The sequence below is a fragment of the Haplochromis burtoni genome, unplaced genomic scaffold (genome assembly GCF_018398535.1).
Source record: "Haplochromis burtoni strain Fernald_Lab_line unplaced genomic scaffold, NCSU_Asbu1 Contig_173, whole genome shotgun sequence".
Taxonomy (NCBI): domain Eukaryota; kingdom Metazoa; phylum Chordata; class Actinopteri; order Cichliformes; family Cichlidae; genus Haplochromis; species Haplochromis burtoni.
In genome coordinates, this window is record NW_024582534.1 from 989473 (window position 1) to 1011927 (window position 22455).

Sequence of the window (22455 nt, forward strand, 5' to 3'; positions counted from 1 at the left end):
TCTCTGGTTTTTTGCAGTAGTGACCAAAGAGAGGAAACAGATTCCGGGTCATGTCAAACTGAAGCTGAGCTGCTCCACCATCACTGAAGTTGTTACAGAGGATCACCTGCCAGAGGAATAAAGTTATACACTGAGACACGTTTTTAATACAACGGCATTTCTGTTGGTGAGACACGTTTGTGCTGGAAGCTCAGCACTACAAAACTGACAGAACATCAAGTGTATTTACTGTGAAGTCAAACTGAAAGGTTACATTTAGTTTGGTTTCAAAAATATTTTTGTTTGCTGTTTTTATTTAGGAGCAAATGTCTGGACAGGGAACAAGTTAAAGTATTCTACAGTCTTTTACAGTATAACTCCGTATCGTTCAGAGACGTCACTAAACGAAAGAAGTCCTGGACCAGTTTTTTCTCTTTAGATTTTTAACTGGCAAATTTTCAGAGATCTTTAAATGTGTTGGTCCCAAAAACAGACCAGAGCCAAGAAAGGGTGAGCATTTAATATTTCATTGTTTTTGAAATATTCATGTTCAATGTGGGGAAAAAAATGGCCTGAAAGTGGCTCAACAGAACATCTTTCAAAATATATAAAAAATATTTTGACATATGAAACAAAAAATTCACAGCAGGGAAAAATGTCAACATTCAACCGATATATTCAACACGCGGCTTCATGGCAGCGATAGCTCAGCAGGTAGACTGGTCGCCCCATGATCAGAAGGTCGGGGGTTCAAATCCACCGAACAGCTACCCTGAGGTGCCCCTGAGCGAGGTCCCTGCACACTGCTCCTGGGCGCCTGCTTAGTGACTGCCCACTGCTTCACTGAGTGAACGGGTCCCACGGGGATCAATAAAGTAAACATTACTCTTATTAAATATACCAATGCAAAGAGCAGCCTGCAGCGTTTGGTGGGAACCTTCAGCAGTTGTGACTCTTCCATCACACTTCCACACTGAGCAGACGTTTATGGTTTGCACGCTCTGACACAAATTAAGGACAATAACAGTGAGGTGGGTTTAGTGAGCACTGACTGCTTACGTCTTGGTAGAGAAAGTTGTCGAGTCTTTCCGCCAGGCCCTGCCAGGCCAGGTGAAACAGAGAAAAGCCAAGCACCTGATGAAGGTTCAACAGTCTGTCCCTAACGCACAGCATCATGGGACATGCTGTACTGGACAGGGACATGGTGGACTGGTCTTGTTGTGACGGCAGGGACAACCACCTAAGTGAAGAACAGAGTAACAGCTAAAAACTTAATGAAACTCTGTAATGTGGGACTTTGTTATATTTCTTAGTGGCAGAAAAAATATTAAAAGGACTCAAGAAACGATAATAAATAAAAATAATGATCAAAACAACAGATTTAATGTAATTTTATAAAAATAAGAAATATGATGTTACTTTATTTTGATGATGTATCTGAATAATAGAAATAATGTGAAGTTTTTCTTAGTGTTGTCCTGCAAAGCCCCACAGTGTAAATACAGCCAACGCTGGCACAGGCCCGCGAGCATTTCAGGCTTTTAACTTTATACAACAACAGTAACTATTATTATTTTTCCTTCTGTCAGACACAAACATGTTTTATCTGTAGTTATTTACGAGCTCTTGTAAAGGTGGGGGGGGGAATATAACCTGGCCAGGTGAATATGCTGCAGTGCTGGATGACACCACAAGGTGGCGCCTCCTTATTTTGCAACATTGGAATGAGTCTCACCTGTTTCACTGCCAGATTTCGCGTAGTTCACCTGGTATTTCTGTTTTCTTGCTGACACATTTTTGTCAGCATAATTTGACCTAAAAATATTAGAAAAATAACCAGATGCTTACTCTTACTACTTATTACTTCCAGGCTGGACGACTGCAATTCATTATTATCAGGAAGTCCTAAAAACTCCCTGAAAAGCCTTCAGCTGATCCAAAATGCTGCAGCAAGAGTCCTGACAGGGACTAGAAAGAGAGCAGATTTCTCCTGTATTGGCTTCCTGTTAACACAGTACCATAACACAGCAACAGAGCACTTCACTCTCAGATTGCTGGTCTACTCGTGGTTTCCAGGATATTTAAAAGTAGTGTGAGAGGCAGCGCCTTCAGCTGTCAGGCTCGTCACCTTCAGTGATACTACGATATAAATTTTAAGCTTCATCGTACTGTTGTAGATCTACGTAGCAAGTTTCATTTGTTAAAAGCATTACAACTGATGTATGGAATTATATTAAATGACTTGACTGTTTGGAAGCAGAAGGACGAAGCGTCCTGCAGTTACTGTGAAACAACATAAGCCCTCGTTTAATGTATACATTTACGATTTGGAAAGCAAAGTTTCCCAAATTAACTATAAACAGTAATTGTTTGAGACAAACTGTCGCTGGATTACTTTAATGCACAAAAATAAATCTTTAAACCAGGTTCTGGTTGTGAAGCCTCTGGACTGCTGTCCCGTTAGTCTAAAGCTACACAGATGTCTGAAAGCTAAAACTTGATTTAAATTGTGTAAAACAATACAAAGAATTAGCCTGTCGTCAACAGGTAATTCTCACCTTTCTTGGCAATATGGTTTGGCTTTTTCTTTTATTTCTCTCATGAGAAAATCCAGCAGTCTTCCCAGCATATCTCCTTTTAAACGATCCAGCAACGCTAAGAGACCGTCAAACAGAGAGCCCTCGAGAGAAGCCAGACGACCCATCTCCATGATGCCCAGGCCTCCGGGTACAGCTTCTTCACCGAGTGAGACCGCTGTCTGCTGCAACTGTAGGAAAAACTGAAGAAAGGAAAAGAACCAGAATTATAAAATCTTAAATATCACTCATTGGCTCAGCTGCAACAGGTCAATGCAGCACAATCTTCTAAAGATTTACTTTTTGGGCATCCCTGCATGAATCACCACCTCATCACCGTGGAGGGATTTGTGTGTCCCAGTGATCACGGGACTATGTTGTCTGGAGAAATTTGCCTCTGGTAGGGTCTCAAAAGGCAGATGGCCCCCACACCCAGGACCAAAAAGCAATTCACAGACCCCTCAAGTAGCAGAACAGTCCAGTGCACCCTACAGGAATGGGGTACCTGGGTCCTTCCCTGGAGCCAAGCCCAGGACAGTCTCCAGGGCGAGGGCCACATTGGCCCGGCACCTTGACCAATGTGGCCCGGCCAGGCTCAGTCCTAAACAGCTGGGTCTGACGTGGCCACAGCTTTGCGCTGCACCCATAGAGACCTGGAGAATAAGATCAGTGACGATACACGTGTCCTCAGTTTGGGAGGCTGAGCGCAGGCTGACCATACACCTTTTGGTATCATGGAGGCTGTGAAACGCTCCATCTTACCTGAGAAGGTTGGTCCCACCGACATGAGTGTGGCACATCAGTGCAGATGAAGCTGAAACCATCTAATGCTTCATCGCTGGGTGTTCGGTGAGCCCCAAAATCTCAGTCAGCAATCTCCAGGCCAGAGTGACCCTTGATGGTGAAAGGGCTTATCCCAGTAACGCCTCGGCTCCTTCATGCATGCCAGGACAGCGGACATGGGGAGGGGTGAGTTTCCCCACCGATGGCGATGCCCCACCTGGGCAGGAGGAATGGCATCCTCCTCATTTTCATCTACAAGGATATCCATGTTAACACCCTTCTCTTCATCTTCTCCGTGCTTCTCCCCAAAGTTGAAGAGCTGGTTGAAGAGAGGAAGTTGATCCTCTGAGGGGACATGGTCCTCGGGGGACCCCAGCATGCAGCAGCTGAGCTGGATTCGCCACTGGGCTTTGCTGCAGTGACGCGAAGGAAGGGATCGGCTTTGGGGTCACAGCCACTTGCAAATGCTGCTCCCAGATTCTGCTGGGCATTACGTGGGAGTGCTTGCAGGAGTCGGGGTCTGCTTGCAATGCCTGTGCATGCTTGAAGCCCATTTAGGCAATGCAGAGGGGATGGGGGTCATAGCGGTTAGTCTGCACGCAGCTGGGCAAGGGCGAAACACGACACCCGTAACCTTACCCCACTGGGGTTCATCTGAGAGGATCCAGCAGCTGTATGTACTAAACCTTCGCTTTGGCAGCTAGCAATAGCCACAAACACAAAACCAGAAGCTACTTGACGAGCTCGTTTTGTAACACGCAGATAGCAGTAACACAACACCCACTATTACAACAATATATCAGCTCGACGAATCACAGCATAACAGATGTTCTTGAGAACCAGAAAAACAAGTTCTACCTTGACGGCAGCATCATTGAACAGATTAAGTTGAACAGACTGAGGAGCTCATGGAAAAGAAAGCGAGGATGCCTGGTTTGGGGCCTGGGGCGCTTATAAGGGGGTCAAGGGGACCCTGTGTCCTGGAAGTGATTGGTCCATCTTGGACAGCCAAGCTGGTAGTGACGCTTCCATGATTGGTCACTGCTGCTTCTAGTGAGATACGGAGGAAGGTTTGAAAGAGAACACCCACCACATCGTTTCCCCAGTCTCCCAGTATGGTGGAAATGTAGTTGACAGCATTGAGGATGGCACAATAACGGACACCCAGTGGGCAGCGAGACTCCTCCTTCATCACCTAGAAGGGAAACGAACAGAAAAACATTTAAAAACTGACTGGAACTTAAAACTGTTTCTGAAATAGCCATAAAACCTTTCCCAGACTGATGAGGAGAGACAATACTACTGTGACCATAACACACCTAAATGCTCCAGACCGGGACTGCTTCTGCATTTAGGCTTAGATAATAAGATCAACAAAGAGGTAAACATTGTGTTTTTAATGGCCGTACTTTTTGCCCATCTGGTGCTTAAAGGGGTTAACAAAGACTATGAAACGTGTGCACATGAGTGGGTGCTCAGAGCTGTGGTCACCTGGATGCAACTAAACTGGACTGCACTAAGGAAGAACGTGCCTGATAGCCCAGCAGTGGATGGACATCACACTTCATCCACTATGACTGTGAGTGATTACTCTCTCTGGGTAAAAAGAGGATTTTGTTCACTGATTTGGAGCAGATGATGAGAGCTAACCTAATTCCCTGATCTGTCATCTCATTTTGTCAGCTGTTGTTTTGAATCTGAATGTTACCTGAGTGAGTCGTATACGAAAGTCATCCACGAGTTCTTTCTGCAGCTCCAAAAATTTCAGTCGTGCAGAAGGACAAGGTAAGGTCCGGTACCGCTCTAAGTATGGAGGGACGACAGAAATAAAATTATTCAAAAAATGTTTATATGCAGTAACAGGAAATAAGATATTTTATAAACTATTTTGTATCCCTTCCAAACACAGCTCGGATCGTTATTTTTTGATTCCTTCTTCACCCGATGAAGTTGATTTACCAGTATAATCGTTTGCACCAGTATCACTGGGAAGAGTTTGATGCTACAACCATGCTTGACTCTTTATAAGTGGGCTGCACTTTCTATTACAGCTCTGTAATAAAGTGGTAATAGTACGGTAACAGGGGAAAGTTAATACTATGCAAATAAATTAATAACCGCATAATAGCGCCAAATCACAACAACAGTCGCCTCAGGGCGCTTTATGTTGTACAGTAGATCGTACAATAATAGATTCAGGAAAACCCAACAATCATATGACCCCCTATGAGCAGCACTTTGGCGACAGTGGGAAGGAAAAACTCCCTTTAACAGGAAGAAACCTCCGACAGAACCAGGCTCAGGGAGGGGCGGGGCCTGATCATTCTGGATTTAACAGGAAGCCAAAACAGGAGAAATCTGCTCTCTCTTTCTAGTCCCTGTCAGGACTCTTGCTGCAGCATTTTGGATCAGCTGAAGGCTTTTCAGGGAGTTTTTAGGACTTCCTGATAATAATGAATTACAGTCGTCCAGCCTGGAAGTAATAAATGCATGAACTAGTTTTTCAGCGTCACTCTGAGACAGGATATTTCTAACTTTAGAGATGTTGCACAAATGGAAGAAAGCAGTCTTACATATTTGTTTAATATGTGCGTTGAAGGACATGTCCTGGTCAAAAATGACTCCAAGGTTCCTCACAGTGTTACTGGAGGCCAAGGTAATGCCATCCAGAGTAAGAATCTGCTTAGATACCATATTTCTAAGCTTTTCAGGGCCGAGTACAATAACCTCAGTTTGATCTGAATTAAGAAGCAGAAAGTTAGCGGCCATCCAGGTCTTTATGTCTTTAAGACATTCCTGCAGTTTAACTCATTGGTGTGTGTCATCTGGCTTCATGGACAGATAGAGCTGGGTGTCATCTGCATAGCAGTGTAAATGTATGCTATGTCTTCTAATGATGCTGCCTAAGGGAAGCATGTATAATGTAAACAGAATTGGTCCTAGCACTGAACCCTGTGGAACGCCATAATTAACCTCAGTGTGTGAAGAGGACTCTCCATTTACATGCACAAACTGGAGTCTATTAGATAGATATGATACAAACCACTGCAGCTCGCAGGCTGTTTGTATTTATGCTTATTACAAAGAACCTATTAGTGGTAATAACTTACCACTAATAGAAAGTGCGACCTGTAAGTGTAGTGAGATTGAAAAGCCTCACATTTACTTCTCTAAACAAACAAACATAGTTCTTCCAGGTGCTACTGAAGCTCCTGTTTGTTAAATGAATGTTCAATTTCCAGCATGTACTTTCTTCAGACTTCAACCATCCAATCAAATAACTGAGACCAAACGAGTCAACAGCAGAAAAAGTTGTTTGGTGTTGGCACAGAAGATTTGGCAAGTTTCTCATGGGTGCGACAAACATACTCTGCTACTCAACCCACAAACGCATTTTCACTACATCATGGCACCATTTAAAGAAAGATAAAACAGGCTTTCCAACGGCATAGAATTTATTTCCATAAAGCAGTTTACAACAAAGATCATTGACCAATCATCATTTCCTTACCTCACCTCTTGCTCTTTGGTGAAATGGTGTTATACATAAGTTAGAATATTATTAAACATAACAAAACAGCTCAAGCTAACCTAAAGCAGACAACGATACTCAAATCTTACCAGTAATAACCTGCAGCAGAGTCATGAAAGTCTCCGCACAGTCTGGAGCCTTCAGATCATCCATATCACTGATGTCTTTATACTGAGAGCTCCAGGCTCTTTCAGCCGAGAGCATGGCATCCATCTTTTCCACTGCCACTGTATGTACAGAGAAACATTTGTGTCAGTTACTGATCAAACTTGGAGACGATGAGATTGCATATGCAGGCTATCGTATGAAATGAAATCTTACGAGCAACAGTAACAGCGAAGAACAGCCAAATGTAGTTTAAAGAAACAATCTGTCACATTATTCAGGATGATCTGGAAGGACTGCAGGGCCTTTCTGCTACAATATAAGGTACTGTAAGGCAACGTTTGTGAGGCTATATGTGCGATCAGATCTTTACATGTGTGTCAGGCTCAGGGTCCACGGATTAGCCGCACTGCTGTCACTGAGTTCTGACCATTGAATAAAATATTTTGTGCAGCTGCTGACACACAGCTGATTCTGTATTTTAGGCAGTACCACACCATCTGACTTCAACAAAGTGGTCCAGGACGTCCTGTTGACTAAATGCGCTCCTGAGTGTTTTTGCTGTTATAATGACATTTAGTCTAAGGCCGTGTTAAAGAATAACCAGGCACGTCACTGCAACAGATGCTAGGACTTAATGCAAATCCTCCAAAAGAGTGAATCGACTTCTCTGGAGTGGATCATGCAGCATTGCTAAGTCTTTGCTGTAACATTAACAGTAATTTTGAGAAACTGTTTAATAACCTAGTGTCACTGGGAGACAGTGAGTCTACTACTGTTAGAAACTTCACCCTGCATGACCGTCATTACGCCGTCGAGGAGCAGCATTAATGTTTCATCAATCTCAGTAAGATCTCAGCAATATTAGACCGTGTCCTTCACGTTTGACTGTAATTCACTGCAGTTTGGGTTTTTACAGCTGCAAACCAAACACGTGGTCCAAACTGCTTCAGGATGAAGACTAACAGCATCACAGTAAGATTTGTTTCGCATATTGACCAAAGAGTTCACGGTGTCAAAGAGGTGAATGATGCAAGAACGTCACCTCCTCTGTGACTGACTCATTTATATGGTGTGCGACACGTATACTCGGGGTTAGCAAAGCAGTCACTTTCCACTGATTGGAGTGATGTAGCAGGTGGAGCTCATTCAAACAAAATCTGAGTTTAGCTCATTTAATATTGAAATAACAGAATAACAAATGAGACCAAGAAAAACGTGGTCTCATTTGGAGCAGCAAAGACCAAATCGTCCTTAAAAACTCACTCTTCTTTTCCATAGTGAGCCACTTCTGTAGGACTGCATCCTCGAGAAGGAGGTGAAGCACACCAGGCAGCTCTGCTGGGTAGGAATGGTTGCTTCTCAGCTCCTTCTCAAATTGCAGCACCTCCTCCACCAAGTGACAGAAGAGCACATCATCATACAGCAGCTTAGAAGCATCACTGGCCACTTTCTCTTGGACTAGAGACAACAGGCCTCGACACAACTCCACCTACACGAACACAAAGGTACTGCTCAGTTTCAGGAAACAACGAGTTTGCATGAGGCTCCCTGTAAGCTGCTCAGCAGAGGGTGGGGAAAAACATTGTAGTGCTCTTGTACAATAATAAGTTGTAATAAATATTAAATCTGCCTCTGAGGTTTGACGTCAGTCTTCTCTGTGGCGTCGCTGAAATAGAAACTGCCCTGAACTCCAATCAAATGTTTACTGTGTTACAGTTTAATGAGCCGTGTTTGAATCTTATAAGCATCGATTATTTCAGTTAGCTGAAACAGGTCTTACTTCAAATATCCTCCTACAGTCCACACTTTAGGAATGAGTGAATTATAGCATAGTAACAGAAAGCATACCTTGGCACTTAGAGTTACCCCTCCTCGGTCCAAGATCGGCTGGATCGTTTCCTCCATGAAGGTGGAGTTGTTTCCCATCCACATGAGAACCTGTGTGAGGTACCATTCTGGCTGAAAATACACAAAGAAGTTTATTTTGGATTGTGATGACAGTCACAAAGCTAGTCTCTCTGATACGGCTTGTTCTTGTAGAAAACACAGGACTAAATAACAGCCTGGATTAAAGTAATTTCACAGGGTAAGTTTATGCCAAACATACGATTCTGCAGCCATGACAGACAGCTCAAGTATTCCCGTTCCAAACAGCACCCAGTTTCTCAGCAGGAGGATGCAACTGCAAAAATACTCTACAGATGACCTGCTAACAATGACGACTGTGACCACAGGAGCAGACAGTTTGAACCATGACAGAAGCACAGACTGCTACTCAGAATCTAACAAACATCCTCTGAACGCTTCCAAGTAAAGAAAAACATGCACAACAACAACTAAACCCACTGGTGAGGACGAGGGGATGCCCTGGAGCTGATCATCATCATCAGCACATGACCCACGGCAGCGTAATTACACGTGTTACCAAACAACACATAACCTTAGCATACGTACATACGATTACTGACATCGCCTCTCAGAGCGACGGCTCAGCTCTGAATACTCCGTGTTAATCCTTTTCAGAATCAGGATACTTTATCAATCCCTAAGGAAACTATCTAGGAGCGAAATTTTCAGCCTCTTCTTGAATCTTTTCGTAAGCTATGCTTTACTCTTGCAGGAGAAGTCCTGAATGGATTCGAGGCCCCATCGCCCCCCAGCATCAATAACACGCTGCTTATTGCAGAAGTTATGACACTTCACTCGCTGATGAGCACCCGGCCTCGGAGCCAGGGAGCGCTCGATCGCTCAAGGCCGCATTAGGAGGAATTTACTGTGGAGCAGACAGAGCGCACTCGCTGTACGCTCCACGCCTGCCTGCCTGCCTGCCTGCAGCGTGTTGTCAAGTGGACGCAGTCTGTGAGCAACTCTAAAGCTTGTGCTGCCGTGAAAGAGAGCAAAGTTACAAAGCGTTAAACTGAAAGCGAGAGTTAAAAATAATGAAAAGTGTGCACCGCACCCCCATCTGTGCTTTTGGTGAGGTGCTGTCCACGTGCTCGCCAAGGTTCAGAGGATGGTTTGGATCTATTAATCATCCAGAAATCAAACAGTGGTTCCTTCAGTAACTCATATGTACGGATATCAACAACTAGGATTTCAATATAAAGCCACAGAAACAGGACTTCCCTGTAACATTGATCATGACAGCTAATGCGATCCCACCTTAAACTGACAGAACAGCAACCCTGTGATCCGGGAGCGCGGCAGCACTGCATCACGGCGCACATCAAACACTTTGTTCCCTCTTGTGTTAATCAGCGTCCAGACTTTGACATGTTGCTGCCAAACGTTTCAGTGGTCAAAGCTGTTTTCAGTGACCTCTGAACTCTCACCTTACTGACAGAGTTGGTCTGCCGGTTCCCATAGAAGTGGTATTTGAACCTCTTGTTGAGAGGCAACAACATGATCTGGATGGGCAGACAGAGGGGAGCAGGTTTGGACATCTGAGGAGAGGACAGAGCTTCACTGGAGTCCAAAGTCCTCTGAGACAGCAGATCATCACTGTCAGACAGTTAAAGAGCAACGTGTGCGCAGGGAACATGTGTTATTATAAAGACGGCTCTGCACGCGTGTGGTGGAGCAAACATTCCTGTTCACGTCTCCACGTCTCCTGCAAACCATGTTTAAACTTTTAAACAGTGTCCCCAAAACAAGGTCGTCTGAAATTAAAAGGTCTCTTTGGTTACACCAAAATATAAGCATGGGAATGTATATAATGTTAAGAACTCTGTGTGTGTGTGTGTGTGTGTGTGTGTGTGTGTGTGTGTGTGTGTGTGTGTGTGTGTGTGTGTGTGCACCCATTTACATCAGGTAAATGAAATAATAGTTAAATTAAGTCAATTTTAACCTCAAATGAAAACATGTCCGATTACATTTTTCTTTAACAAAAATGAAGCCAAAATGCACAAAAAACACATAAAAACATGCAAAGCAACAGCCAGGTGTTCGTGATCAGGCCACGTGGTCAGAGGGCCCGGTGGCGCCAGTGTCCGGCAGCCTCGCCTCTGTCAGTGCGCCCCAGGGCGGCTGTGGCTACATGTAGCTCCCATCACCAGTGTGTGGATGTGTGCGTGACTGGATGTGGTGTAAAGTGCTTCGGGGTCCTCAGGGACTGAGTAAAGTGCTATACGAATACATTTACCATTAAATTCATTAAGCCTGCCCACCTGTAGAAACGCAGAGCATTCAGTTTTTTATTAACAAAACTCCATGAACATGGAGGCTGAAGGGACATTTCCCAACAATTTAAAGTCACAAATGAGAAACATGGCAGACAGTTTCCAGTCATCCTAGGAGTATTTACAAGGATACGAGGTCTGCAGGGCGAGGAGCTGCCCGACCAGCAGCTCCAGCTGGCCTTCAGTCTCCTGACAGCTGGGCGTTGGTGTCAGTGACTGAGTGGGAGGAGAGATGATCGGCCAGTGAAGCTGAGTCAGCAGCTTCTCAAAATCACTGTGAAAGAAGAAAATGGATTTGGGTCACATGTCAGGGGACATCTTTGCTTATTAACAGCTAGCTCGTTTTAAAGAATCATCAGCAAATTTACAAACGAGCTGAACTGATGATGGAGCGTGTGTCGGATTTATGAATGTGTTTCTGAACTGAAGCAGCCTGGAAACTCCCATCAGGGAGAGGCAGCAGCAGCAGCTCCATATGTTCTGAAATATGTGGTTCTGATCGGTCCCTCCATCAGAAACTCTGATAGCTCCATACTCTAAATGCACACATTCTTCCTTTGCTAACGCTCATTTAAGCCAAAGAGAGGATCTGTGCCACAGCCAGCTCTGGTTAGTGGCACCTGACTGACGTGTTGCAGCATTGAGGCATTATTCCTACACAGCTGTGAGTCAGCCACTACGCTTCATTTTAGATAAAGGTGCTGTGTGTTTATCTAACACAGCATCTGTGTGTTAGATAAACACACAGATGCTGCAGCAAAATGCTCTTCTCACTGTATACGCTTAATTATACAAACCATCCCCGCCTTCTTATAATGTTCTGCTCTGGTACATTTAGTGCTACTCTCAGCTTTGATCCATCCACGCGTGTGAAGTATTACATAATGACAGTTTACCACAAGCCTTAGTTACAGTTTTAGAATATATTTGAATACTTTTGAAAACCCAAATCTTGCGTCCGTGCATTTCAGTCCCAAATCTGTCACCATGTCTTTAGTCTAATAAGGCACAGCAGCTTTGAGGGCTCCCACCTGGTCAGACGGTCCTTCATGATTTTGTGCCAGAAGCTAAGAGTTGCTTGGAGGAAGTTCTGGAGATGAGAACATCTAGACTGGTTTAGTCCATAATCCAGAGCCGCCATGCTATCCACTGCCCTTATGGCTTCCCAGGCACTGCTGGTCATCAGACACTGCTGAACTGTAGCACTGGAACACAAGACTGCACGTCACTGCTTTCATTACACCACAGCAGGCACCGACAGGAAGACCACAGGCCATGAACGAGACTCAGAGAGGTGGGACGCCGAGTTACAGAAAAACACAAGCTATGATGTGCAAATCTCACCCTGGGTCGCCTCAATCAAATGACCATTTCGTTACCAGGCCTCTGGAGAACTTCAAGACATGTTGAGTCATTTAGCCGTTTAAATCAGCTGTGTTGGATCAAGGACACATCTGAAACCTGCAGGACACCGGCCCTGGAGGCCTTGGACACCGCTGCCCTGTACCATCAGAGTCTAGATGCATGCTCAATCATCCAGGTAAGTAAATGCCAAAGGTTCTGCTCATCTGGACGTTTTCATTGGGAGAAACGTTTCGTCACGTCTCGAGTCTCAGCTGACTGAAGAAGTCTGAAAACATCCAGATGAACAGACTCAACCTTTGGGATTTCTCATCAGTGGCTTGATAAGAGAGTGCTGATAACCAGCCACATGGCCCGTCTCCTCTTCAGTTCAAAGGATGGGGCATCTGTGTTTTGGGGAAAGGATTTCAATTTGTCTGACCTTCACAACAGTTTGATCTTTTTACATCCTGTCATGTTACAGACCTGCTGCCACTTAATAACATTCAAACTCGTTTCAGTGCCGCTCACTTTTCCCCGTTTTTGTTGCCCCAGTACCAACTTTAGAGGTTTGCTGCCATCAAATTTAAAATCAGCAGAACTTGGCTCCTTTCCTTCCTTATTTAAACATCTAATAGATCCTCTGCTGTGAATAAAATACAGATTTATGGGACTTACAAATCATTGCACTCTGTTTTTATGCACACAGCATCTGGACTTTAAAAGACGGCATAAAGCTTTGTGTTTTTAAATTGCTCATAAACAGTGAGGGTGTTACCTGAGCTCCTCTATGTGTTGAAGGCATCTTAGGTATTTCATGTGTCTCTCTATAAAGTCAACCTGGTTACACGTTTGTTCGAGTTTATCCATCCAAGGCTGGGCATCCTGTAGGTGCTGCAAAAAAGAGAAACAGACATTGAAGACGTCCAGTATTTCAGTCTGAAACCGTTTGATAGCAACAATGCTGGACAGCAGCAGAGAAGCGTACAAAGATATTAGGGTTTCTATGCTGTACAGATCGGTCACATTTCACATACACACACTTTATTTGTCTGTATTTGTCCTGCAAGCTCGGCTCCTGTACCAGAGGAGGATCTGCCACAGCATCGTACCTGTTCCTAGAACGGCCTTCTTCTGGCCACACATCTCACATGTCAGTTTGGAGGTTAATGTATCGGCAACATCGGCACGCCCCTATTAAGATGATGGGTGGTGTTCAAGGGAATCTCCTCTCAGATCTGGACCGGGGCATCCCTGAGCTGGACTGAGGTGAAACGCGTGGTGTCGGATAAAGTCATGAATCCATATCCGTGATGGTTCTTTTTCTCGCTCCTGGTCTTTCGTGAGTTTCTGCTGCCTAAAGTATTCACATGAGCGCATGATCAGTTATCCTCCAAAGATAATCTCCCAGAGGTGTTCTACTGGACTTCGGTCAGGTGAGGATGGGGTGGGATCAACTCCTTCATCCTCCAGGAACTGCCGGCATACCTTCGCCACCAGGCCAGGCATCGTTGTGCACCAGGACCCGCTGCACCTGCGTGGGGTCTGACTGCGGCTCCACAGATATCATCCTCTCACCTGGTGTTCTGCTCCAATCAGATCTGTTCTCCCGGTCTGGGGTAAAAAGGCTGAATGTGAATGGATATTGTTCTACTTTAGCTACAACACTGCAAATAAAAACATTACTTATTAATATCTCAATCTATATGCTGTATACTGCTGTAAGTGGGCATTAATGCATCAAATATACTGCTGCAAAACAACTAAGTTAACAGGAACAAAAGAAAAGCACGACCCAGGCTTCACCGGCAGAACACTGCCTGAAGTCATGCTTCCTCCGGTGACTCATTTCCATCCCATAGTGCAGCAGATGCCCCCCTTTTGACTTCAGGACTGCCGTAAATGTCACAGATTCAACAAGGTGGTGGAAGCGTTCGTCACAATGATGCTGACATTTCAATATGGCCCAAACAGATTTCCAAGCTGAACATCCATGACGCGCACGGATGTCGTGTTCAAGAAGCCGGTGCGCTGAGGATCGGCATGTAATGTCGCTAAAAGCAGCCATGAAGAGGTTCCACTTTGGTCACAAAGGGGCCGGCGTGGTCACAGCAACACTCAGGTGGACTGTGGCATTTCAACAAAGTATGTTTGGTACTAAGAAGCCCAAAGGTCATCACACCAGCTTCAGTCTGGTGTTTGCAGGTCGATCTATGACTGATTGGGTTTTACTGTGCATTTTATTATCCAGTTATGCTTTTACTGTACTGGCAGTGTAACTGGGCTCATTGGGAAGTGAAGCCCAAACACTACTGGCACTAATGCAGCCCCAAACAATGACAGAGGCCTCACTGAGTTGTATACATGGCTGTATACGCACTGTTGTCCCTCATCCACACTAATCACGACAATCTGAAGCAAAAAGCTCGAACTGGGATTCATCAAAGACACGCTGACACTGATGTTCAGCTCGTGTCACACATCACACTTTCTCCTACTTTCCTTCCTTAAAAATGTCTTTTTGTTTTTCTTTTCAGTTTTATTTCAACATTATCACAACATCGCCTTAGGGTACTTTATATATTTTAAGGTAATGACCCTACAATATTCAACACCCAATGCATCATGGGAATCCCCCGGCAGCCTACGTCTATTGCAGCATAACTAAGGGAGGATTCAGGGTCACCTGGTCCAGCCCTAACTATATGCTTTAGCAAAAAGGAAAGTTTGAAGCCTGATCTTAAAAGTAGAGATAGTGTCTGTCTCCTGAATCCAAACTGGAAGCTGGTTCCACAGAAGAGGGGCCTGAAAACTGAAGGCTCTGCCTCCCATTCTACTTTTAAATACTCTAGGAACAACAAGTAGGCCTGCAGAGCGAGAGCCAAGTGCTCTAATAGGGTGACATGGTACTACAAGTATCAGCATACTTTATTAATCCCTAAGGAAATTATGTGGGTACAGTAACAGAAACAGACTATTTAACAATACAATATGTGACAGATTTACAAATTTAAGAAATAGCACAATAAATACAAATCCCTCAATAATAAACATCACTACTGCAGACGATCTCAGTTGATGCTAGCAGTCGTTAACGAGGACCTGCTTGCTCACCGGAGAGCTGCTTAGCTGACCTTAGCTTCCATCACTGATTACACAACCCCACACAGCATGCTGTGGACTCACTCACAGCCACTGAAACACCAACAGATGGGACCGAGAGGATCCTCACTGGTCAGTATCATCGGGCACTGCTAACCTTCTCACGTCCATGCACCCACCAACGATTCTCCTGTTTGGGACACTCGAAAACCAAGGTCAGGGAGGTCCCTTATTCACCAGCTGCTGTTTGCAGACGATGCAGCATTCATGTCTGCAGCAGTTAGTCAGCCCTTTGTCTGAAGCCTGCAACAAGTTTACCTTAACCTTTAGCCCGAAAAAGAGAAGCATCATGATCCAGGATGCTGACTCCGGTCCATCCTGAGGTGGTAGACACCTTCACCTACCTTCCATCATCTCTAACTCCCTCTCTCTGGAGATACAAGTGATAGCAAAAACTGCAGCTGTCATGGCTGAACACGCGTGGTATCAAGCTTACATATTTGGCACACTCCTCTATGGCACTGAATCCTGGTCCGAGTAAGCCAGCCAGGACAGAAGGCTGAACAACTTCAGCCTGTGATATCTTAGACGTATTGTGGTAAACACCAACGTACTGCAGAGAGTCAGTACTCCAAGTCTGGGTGCACTGCTCAGTCAGAGTCAACTCAGATGGCTGGGCCATGTGCGACGCATGAACCCGGGTCACATCCCCAAGGACACGGGGTATGGCGAGGTGTGCGAGGGCTCACGCTGTCGGAGGACCAAAACTCCACTTCCACGTTTGGAAACGTGACATGAAGCTGACGGACATCAACCAAAACACCTGGGAAAGGTCAAGAGGCTCGGAGCGCTACCATCAAGGAGGGAGACAAGACAAGAGTACTTTGGCGTCCTTAGTGATGTCACTACCTTGTGCAGCATGTTGAAGGTAAGTTGTTCCCTCTGCAGCAGCGCCTCCAGAGAACACCTGGCGTCCTCGACAGCAGACAGAGCTGCTGAAACTTTAGGAGGCACCAAACTGGACACAGTCAGGACCTGAAAGGCAAAACAGAGCTGCTTACATTTCATACTGAAGATTTCAGAGCTTCATGGTTGTGTGAACTTTCTACAAACAATAACTTCTATAACTGTGTGTAAATGTGCAAAGTACATGAGTGAGTAACAGAAAGACGAGAGCAGCAGAAGGGGACGACAGCAGGCCTATGGACAACTAAATGTACCGTAAGGGTGTTGTTTGTATTTTAAACGATAAAAACTGGCTGCTTTGTGCACCAGTGACATCATCACACGGCCACAACCATCTATGCTCGCCATCACAAAAAGCATCACCACTCAGAGAGCAGCACCACATCAACACCGACAGACGAAGAGCAAAAACTGAAAACCCCAAACATTACATCTCAGACTTTACAGGCCACAGTTAGCATTTCCATCCATACGAGGGCGTTCATGAACAGTTTTTTAATTTCCATTATAAATAACTATAACGACATGTGTAATGGCATTTCAGTGGTGCAGCGCCCCCGTTTAAGAAAATCAATTAAATTTCTAACATCTATTAAATACAAATAACTATAATAGTAGATATAAATAGAAATAATATGAAAAGCCTATGGGAAATACTGAACAGTGTTATAAAACGTGGGGCTGGACAAAAGAACTACAAGTATTTCATTTGTAACGACCATGAAGAATATGGACGCTGTGACAAACAGTCTCAATGAACTCTTTGTAACTGCTGCACCAAATTCAGCAGAAACAGGCGCTGATCCTGGGAAAGCACAGGACAAACCGGACACACTGATAGACAGAAATCCATATTCTATGTTCCTCACAGCCATCGGTGAAAATGACGTTTTTGAAACTGTCAAAAATGTAAAAATCAGAAATCTTTGGATTGTAATGAGATTGATATGATCGTGGTTAAAAGAGTCATTGAGGCTGTTATAAAAACGTTTACATACATCTGTAATTTATCATTTCAAACTGGTCGATTTCCAGTAAGAATGAAAATAGCAAAACTTATTCTATACAAATCTGGCAACAAACACCATTTCACAAACTACAGGCTGGTCTCTTCACCACCTCAATTCTCAAAAGTTCTTGAAAAACTGTTTAAAAACAGACTGGAAAAATTTACACATAAACATAAACTACTCACCGAGAGTCAGTACGGGTTCAGATCAACATCATCGGCACTATTAGATTCAATAGATTACATCACAAATATGTGGCTGGGTTATTCAGAGACTTGACAAAGGCATTTGACTCTATAGATCCTGATATATTAATAAGAAACCTGGAACGTTATGGTGTCAGAGGGGTCGCTCTAGATTGGGCCCGGAGTTATTTAGGTGACAGGAAGCAGTTTGTGAAATTAAATGCTCCTTATGTGCACATTGCTTGTGGTGTACCCCAAGGGTCAGTTTTGGCTCCAAAATTCTTCAACTTACACATTAATGACATCTGTAAAGTGTCCAAAGTATTAAAAATGGTTCTCTTTGCTGATGCTACAAACATCTTCTGCTCTGGTGATGATCTGCAGAACTTATTGGAGGATATGACTAATGAAATAAGTAAAGTAAAATAAATTTCTGGGGGTAAAAAAAACTTTACTGAGAGCTCACGTAAGATATATTCATTCCAAAGTATCACGAAGCATTGCAACACTAAACAAGGCAAAGCAGGTATTAGACAGAACATGCCTTCATGTTCTACTGTTCACTGGTTTCACCTTACTTAAGCTACTGTGCAGAGGTCTGGGGCCACAACTGTAAAACTACATTACATTCACTTTGTACTCTTCAAAAAACGCAGTTTGAATCATCCACGCTGCAGGTTACAGGTCAATTTTCCCAAAAGGTTGACAACGCTACGTCTAGATAGACAGGTGTGTGTGTGTGTGTGTGTGTGTGTGTGTGTGTGTGTGTGTGTGTGTGTGTGTGTGTGTGCGCGCGCGCGCATGACATCAAGACCAGGAAGTTCCTGACCATGCATGGAGGCTTTCACCCCGAGTCCAGCACCCTGAGGCTGTATGCTAAGCACAAGGAAGGAGGCCGGGGACTGGTGAGTGTCAGCACCACAGGATGAGACATCAAACCAGTGCAGGTGGTGGGAGACAGAAGGACTCTGGCCAAAATAACATCTCTGATGGACAGAGTCTCCCAGCCCATGCATGCTGAGCTGCAGAGCTCCTTCAGTGACAGACTGCTGCATCCTCGATGCATGACGGAGCGTTTCCGCAGGTCCTTCCTCCCTGCAGCTGTCACACTGTGTTTGTTGGGAGCAGTTCTGATTGTACAGAGGTTTACATCAATGCTGTAACTTGCACTATTTCATCATCCGATTCACACTATAAGCTGAGTTTGCCTCTTATCTGAAATACATTTTATCTGTAAATAAAGTGTATTTCATTTTATTTAATGTTAATAACTGTACAGTACTCTGTTTTTGGTAACTACTGTCCTTGATGTAAATATATATATTTTTTAAATTGTGTATGTTTCTGTTCTGTGCGCTGTTTGATGTACGTGTGTTTTTTTCTTGTTGCTGTTACAACCACATTTCCCCTTGTGGCACAATTAAAGGATTATTCTATTCTAAACATCCACGAGTACATCGTGGAGAGGCCACAACCCGCCGTGACCGTCCGTTACAAAAGCAGAGCTAAACCTGGCATCAACAAATGTACAACAAAAGACCTGCATGATGTACAAAACTGTTATTTCTTTGGAAAACTACAGCTCATGTCCCATTATGATCCACTGCTGTAAGAACTCATAATAATAATAAAGATGATTTTAGGTAGTGCCAGAAAGCACAGACACAGTGTACGTTAGGCTGTCTGAAACAGTGATGTGCTCCTGGTGACTTATTTTCACTGCTGATTAAATGGAGTCAGTAACTTAGTAACAACTAACCAGTTTCTGTCTGGTAAGATGAGACGTGAGCTCAGGTTAAATGAATAAAACAAAAACGTGTTTCTAGTGTCCAAAACAACAACAACTGTTCCTGTAATCACCATTAAAACCTTTACTGGGAAGAAGTTGGTGTGAATCCTTCAAACCACCGCATTAACAAACTCCAACATGAAGAAAAACAACGTTTTTAGTGATATTTAGAGATTTCTGAGGAGAAAATGAAGCTGCCCGCCGGTGTGTTCAAAGCCACCAGACAACAGGGGTTTAATCCAACAAGTCATTCAAGTCTGTTTTGACAACACTGAGACTGGAAAGCTGGGAGAAAGAGCCGGAATAGACTCAACACAATCAAAACACTGACTTCTGGCAGTGGCTCATACCAGCGCCCCCCACTGGCTGCCTGGAGGAGTACAGTTTGATTTAAAGCTATAACTGAGCTCAAAACAAGGTTTATACAATCACAGTCTTTCTACCATAAATCTAATTTAACTATTAATAAGTGCATAAACTTCACAACAACGCACAAACGTGTTTCTCGAGGACACAGAAATGTGTAAAAATACAGTGTTATAGACGTTTGTTTGTTTACGTCTTACATTTTTAGTGTAAAAATGGAGATATATAGAAACATGCACCGTCATACTGTTCCCACGCCAGTGTCCACGCAACTGCACCACTACTAATCTCATATGTGGGCCTGTGCACGTTTTTACTGAGCTGTGATTAGGACACAGACGCTGGCAGCCCACAGCTCATTCAGTGGGCTGTGAGGTCATTGTGCAAATGTCCTGTTTATAAAGCTGCAGTCAGCTGAGACTGAAGACGTCACCTGGATGATGACGAAACGTGTCTCCCACGGAAACGTCCAGATGGACACAATCAGCCTTTTGGGAGCAATTACAGGGTTGGTTTGTTTGTCTTTAACTGGGAGACTCGGTTGCCACATTTCCCACCTGTCCCGGTGTTAGTGACACAGCGAGCAGGACCGCATCTCACGCATTCTTCGCTGTGTTTCTGTATATATGATGCTTTCGTTCACCTGCTCCTTCAGCGTGTTGTTCTGCTCGGTCAGATGTTCCATCAGCTCACCGACGGTCTTCGGGCACATCAGCTCGGTGTCTCTGTCCTCCAGGAAACCCGCCACGAAGTCCTCCGCAGATACAGCTTCGCGGTGTGGCGCTGCCGTATGGGCAGGCTGTGAGGAGCATGTTGTTATTTCACTCTCTGCTGGCGTTCCTGTTACGGCCGCCGCCATCTTTCCTCTCGAATGCAACGACCGCCTTCCTCGGAGGCGCTCGTGAATTGTATTTGGGTTCCCCGCGGGAAGAGGTCACGCGTGTAGCGGTCACGCGTAGTTACACACATGCCAGGCTTTCATATCAAATTTTCCTTTATAGATTGTCTCACATAAAGGGACGTTACCACGCGTGTCTTGCTCTCTTGTAAACTGTAGCCACTGCTGCCGTATGGCCCGTGTTTGTTTCACTAACACGAGGAGTACGCTGGAGGAGAAAACAAGCCCACATTTGCCTGAAAACGCCTACGTCACAGATGGCGCCGTCCGCTACACGTCAGCACATTCATTCATGGTACCGGGTCCAGTACAGCTGATTGTAGTATCGATACCAAGTCAATGTAGGACCGATACCAATACTCTTGATCTACAGACGTACCTTATGTAGGGGAGCACGTGACATGACTCATCACAGGTGTGCAGATTCCGAGCACACCTTAATGACCACTAAATCACTGTGATTCTACAATAATAAATAACAATGAAAACACACCTTTGTGTCTGTCTCCAACACACAGCTCGGGCTGTTTAAACGTGCTGTTGGCTATAAACAAGACACAAGAAGATTCAGACATTTTTCATACTGTTTTTTAATTCACAAAAAAATTATAATTCAGTGAATTTAGAAGATAGAAACAAAGTATCTATCGCACTACTATCGATCCAGTATCAATTCCAGTGTTGTTGTCGATACTATTAATAATTGGATCAATGTGCCGCCTCTAATTCATGTATACAGATGTATAGTGCTGTTTACCTGAGTACCTGAGCACACAGTTGAGCTGTAGCATAATTTCTGAGTGTGTGTAACCACACTTGCGAGTTTCCATGCATTAGTTAACTATAACTGAATATATGATCGAATGTTATGTTGTCTGTCTGTCAAACTGATCTTCATCTCGATCTTTGTGACCATTCTGTAGAACAGATGTACTCTCTCTCCCTTTCACTTCCTGTCTCTGCCTAATGTTTTTCATGTTTGCGCTTCTATTTTTCACAAACACACGCACGTGTCTCATTGTCATTTTTGAAGTAGATTGTGAAGACCAATATAGGCTATCTATTAATTTAAACGCTGGAATCCAAATAAATATTTTTAAAAATGCAAGGAAAACCATCAGCACTGCAGGTGAGCTATTTGTTAACAGTTGTCACGATTCTCATCACAAATTAGCACTTCTGGTGTAAATATCTCATGAACAAGAGAAAGCCATGCAGGTTCATTGTAATGGAAAACTCAGACTGAATAAAACATAATTCCCAAGTCACAATATATGTCATCCACAGCAGTATATTCAATTCAATTTATTTACACAGCGCCAAATCACAACAACAGTCACCTCAAGGTGTTTTATGTTGTACAGTAGACCCCACAATAATACATACAGAGAAAAACCCAACAATCATATGACCCCCCATGAGCAAGCACTTTGGCGACAGTGGGAATGATATGCTGTGTGCAGGCAGTTGAAGAGGACCCAAAACGCTGGACTCAAAACTGCACTTTATTGCAGCCTTGGGAGAAATATAAAACAATAAAAAACTAAACTGGGAAATCCAAGACTATAACTCATGAGAAAAAACACATGACAAGAGGGGAACCAACATTAACGACACAACAACAAGAACTAACTGACAGGGA

The 22455-nt window shown here is 44.1% G+C and overlaps 1 protein-coding gene across 1 annotated transcript in view; it reads right to left on the reverse strand.

The window, feature by feature from the left end:
- Positions 1–21149, reverse strand: part of rint1 (RAD50 interactor 1) — a gene marked incomplete in the record, with an annotated part of 22173 nt that extends 1024 nt beyond the window's left edge. The window contains 14 exon segments of the mRNA XM_042225513.1: positions 1–106; positions 1039–1219; positions 2538–2758; positions 4429–4533; positions 5047–5141; positions 6960–7097; positions 8242–8467; positions 8827–8937; positions 10311–10479; positions 11290–11430; positions 12188–12361; positions 13276–13391; positions 16509–16634; positions 20559–21149. Of these exon segments, the coding sequence (XP_042081447.1) occupies positions 1–106; positions 1039–1219; positions 2538–2758; positions 4429–4533; positions 5047–5141; positions 6960–7097; positions 8242–8467; positions 8827–8937; positions 10311–10479; positions 11290–11430; positions 12188–12361; positions 13276–13391; positions 16509–16634; positions 20559–20774 (2125 nt within the window).
- Between the last annotated feature and the right edge of the window lie 1306 nt (positions 21150–22455).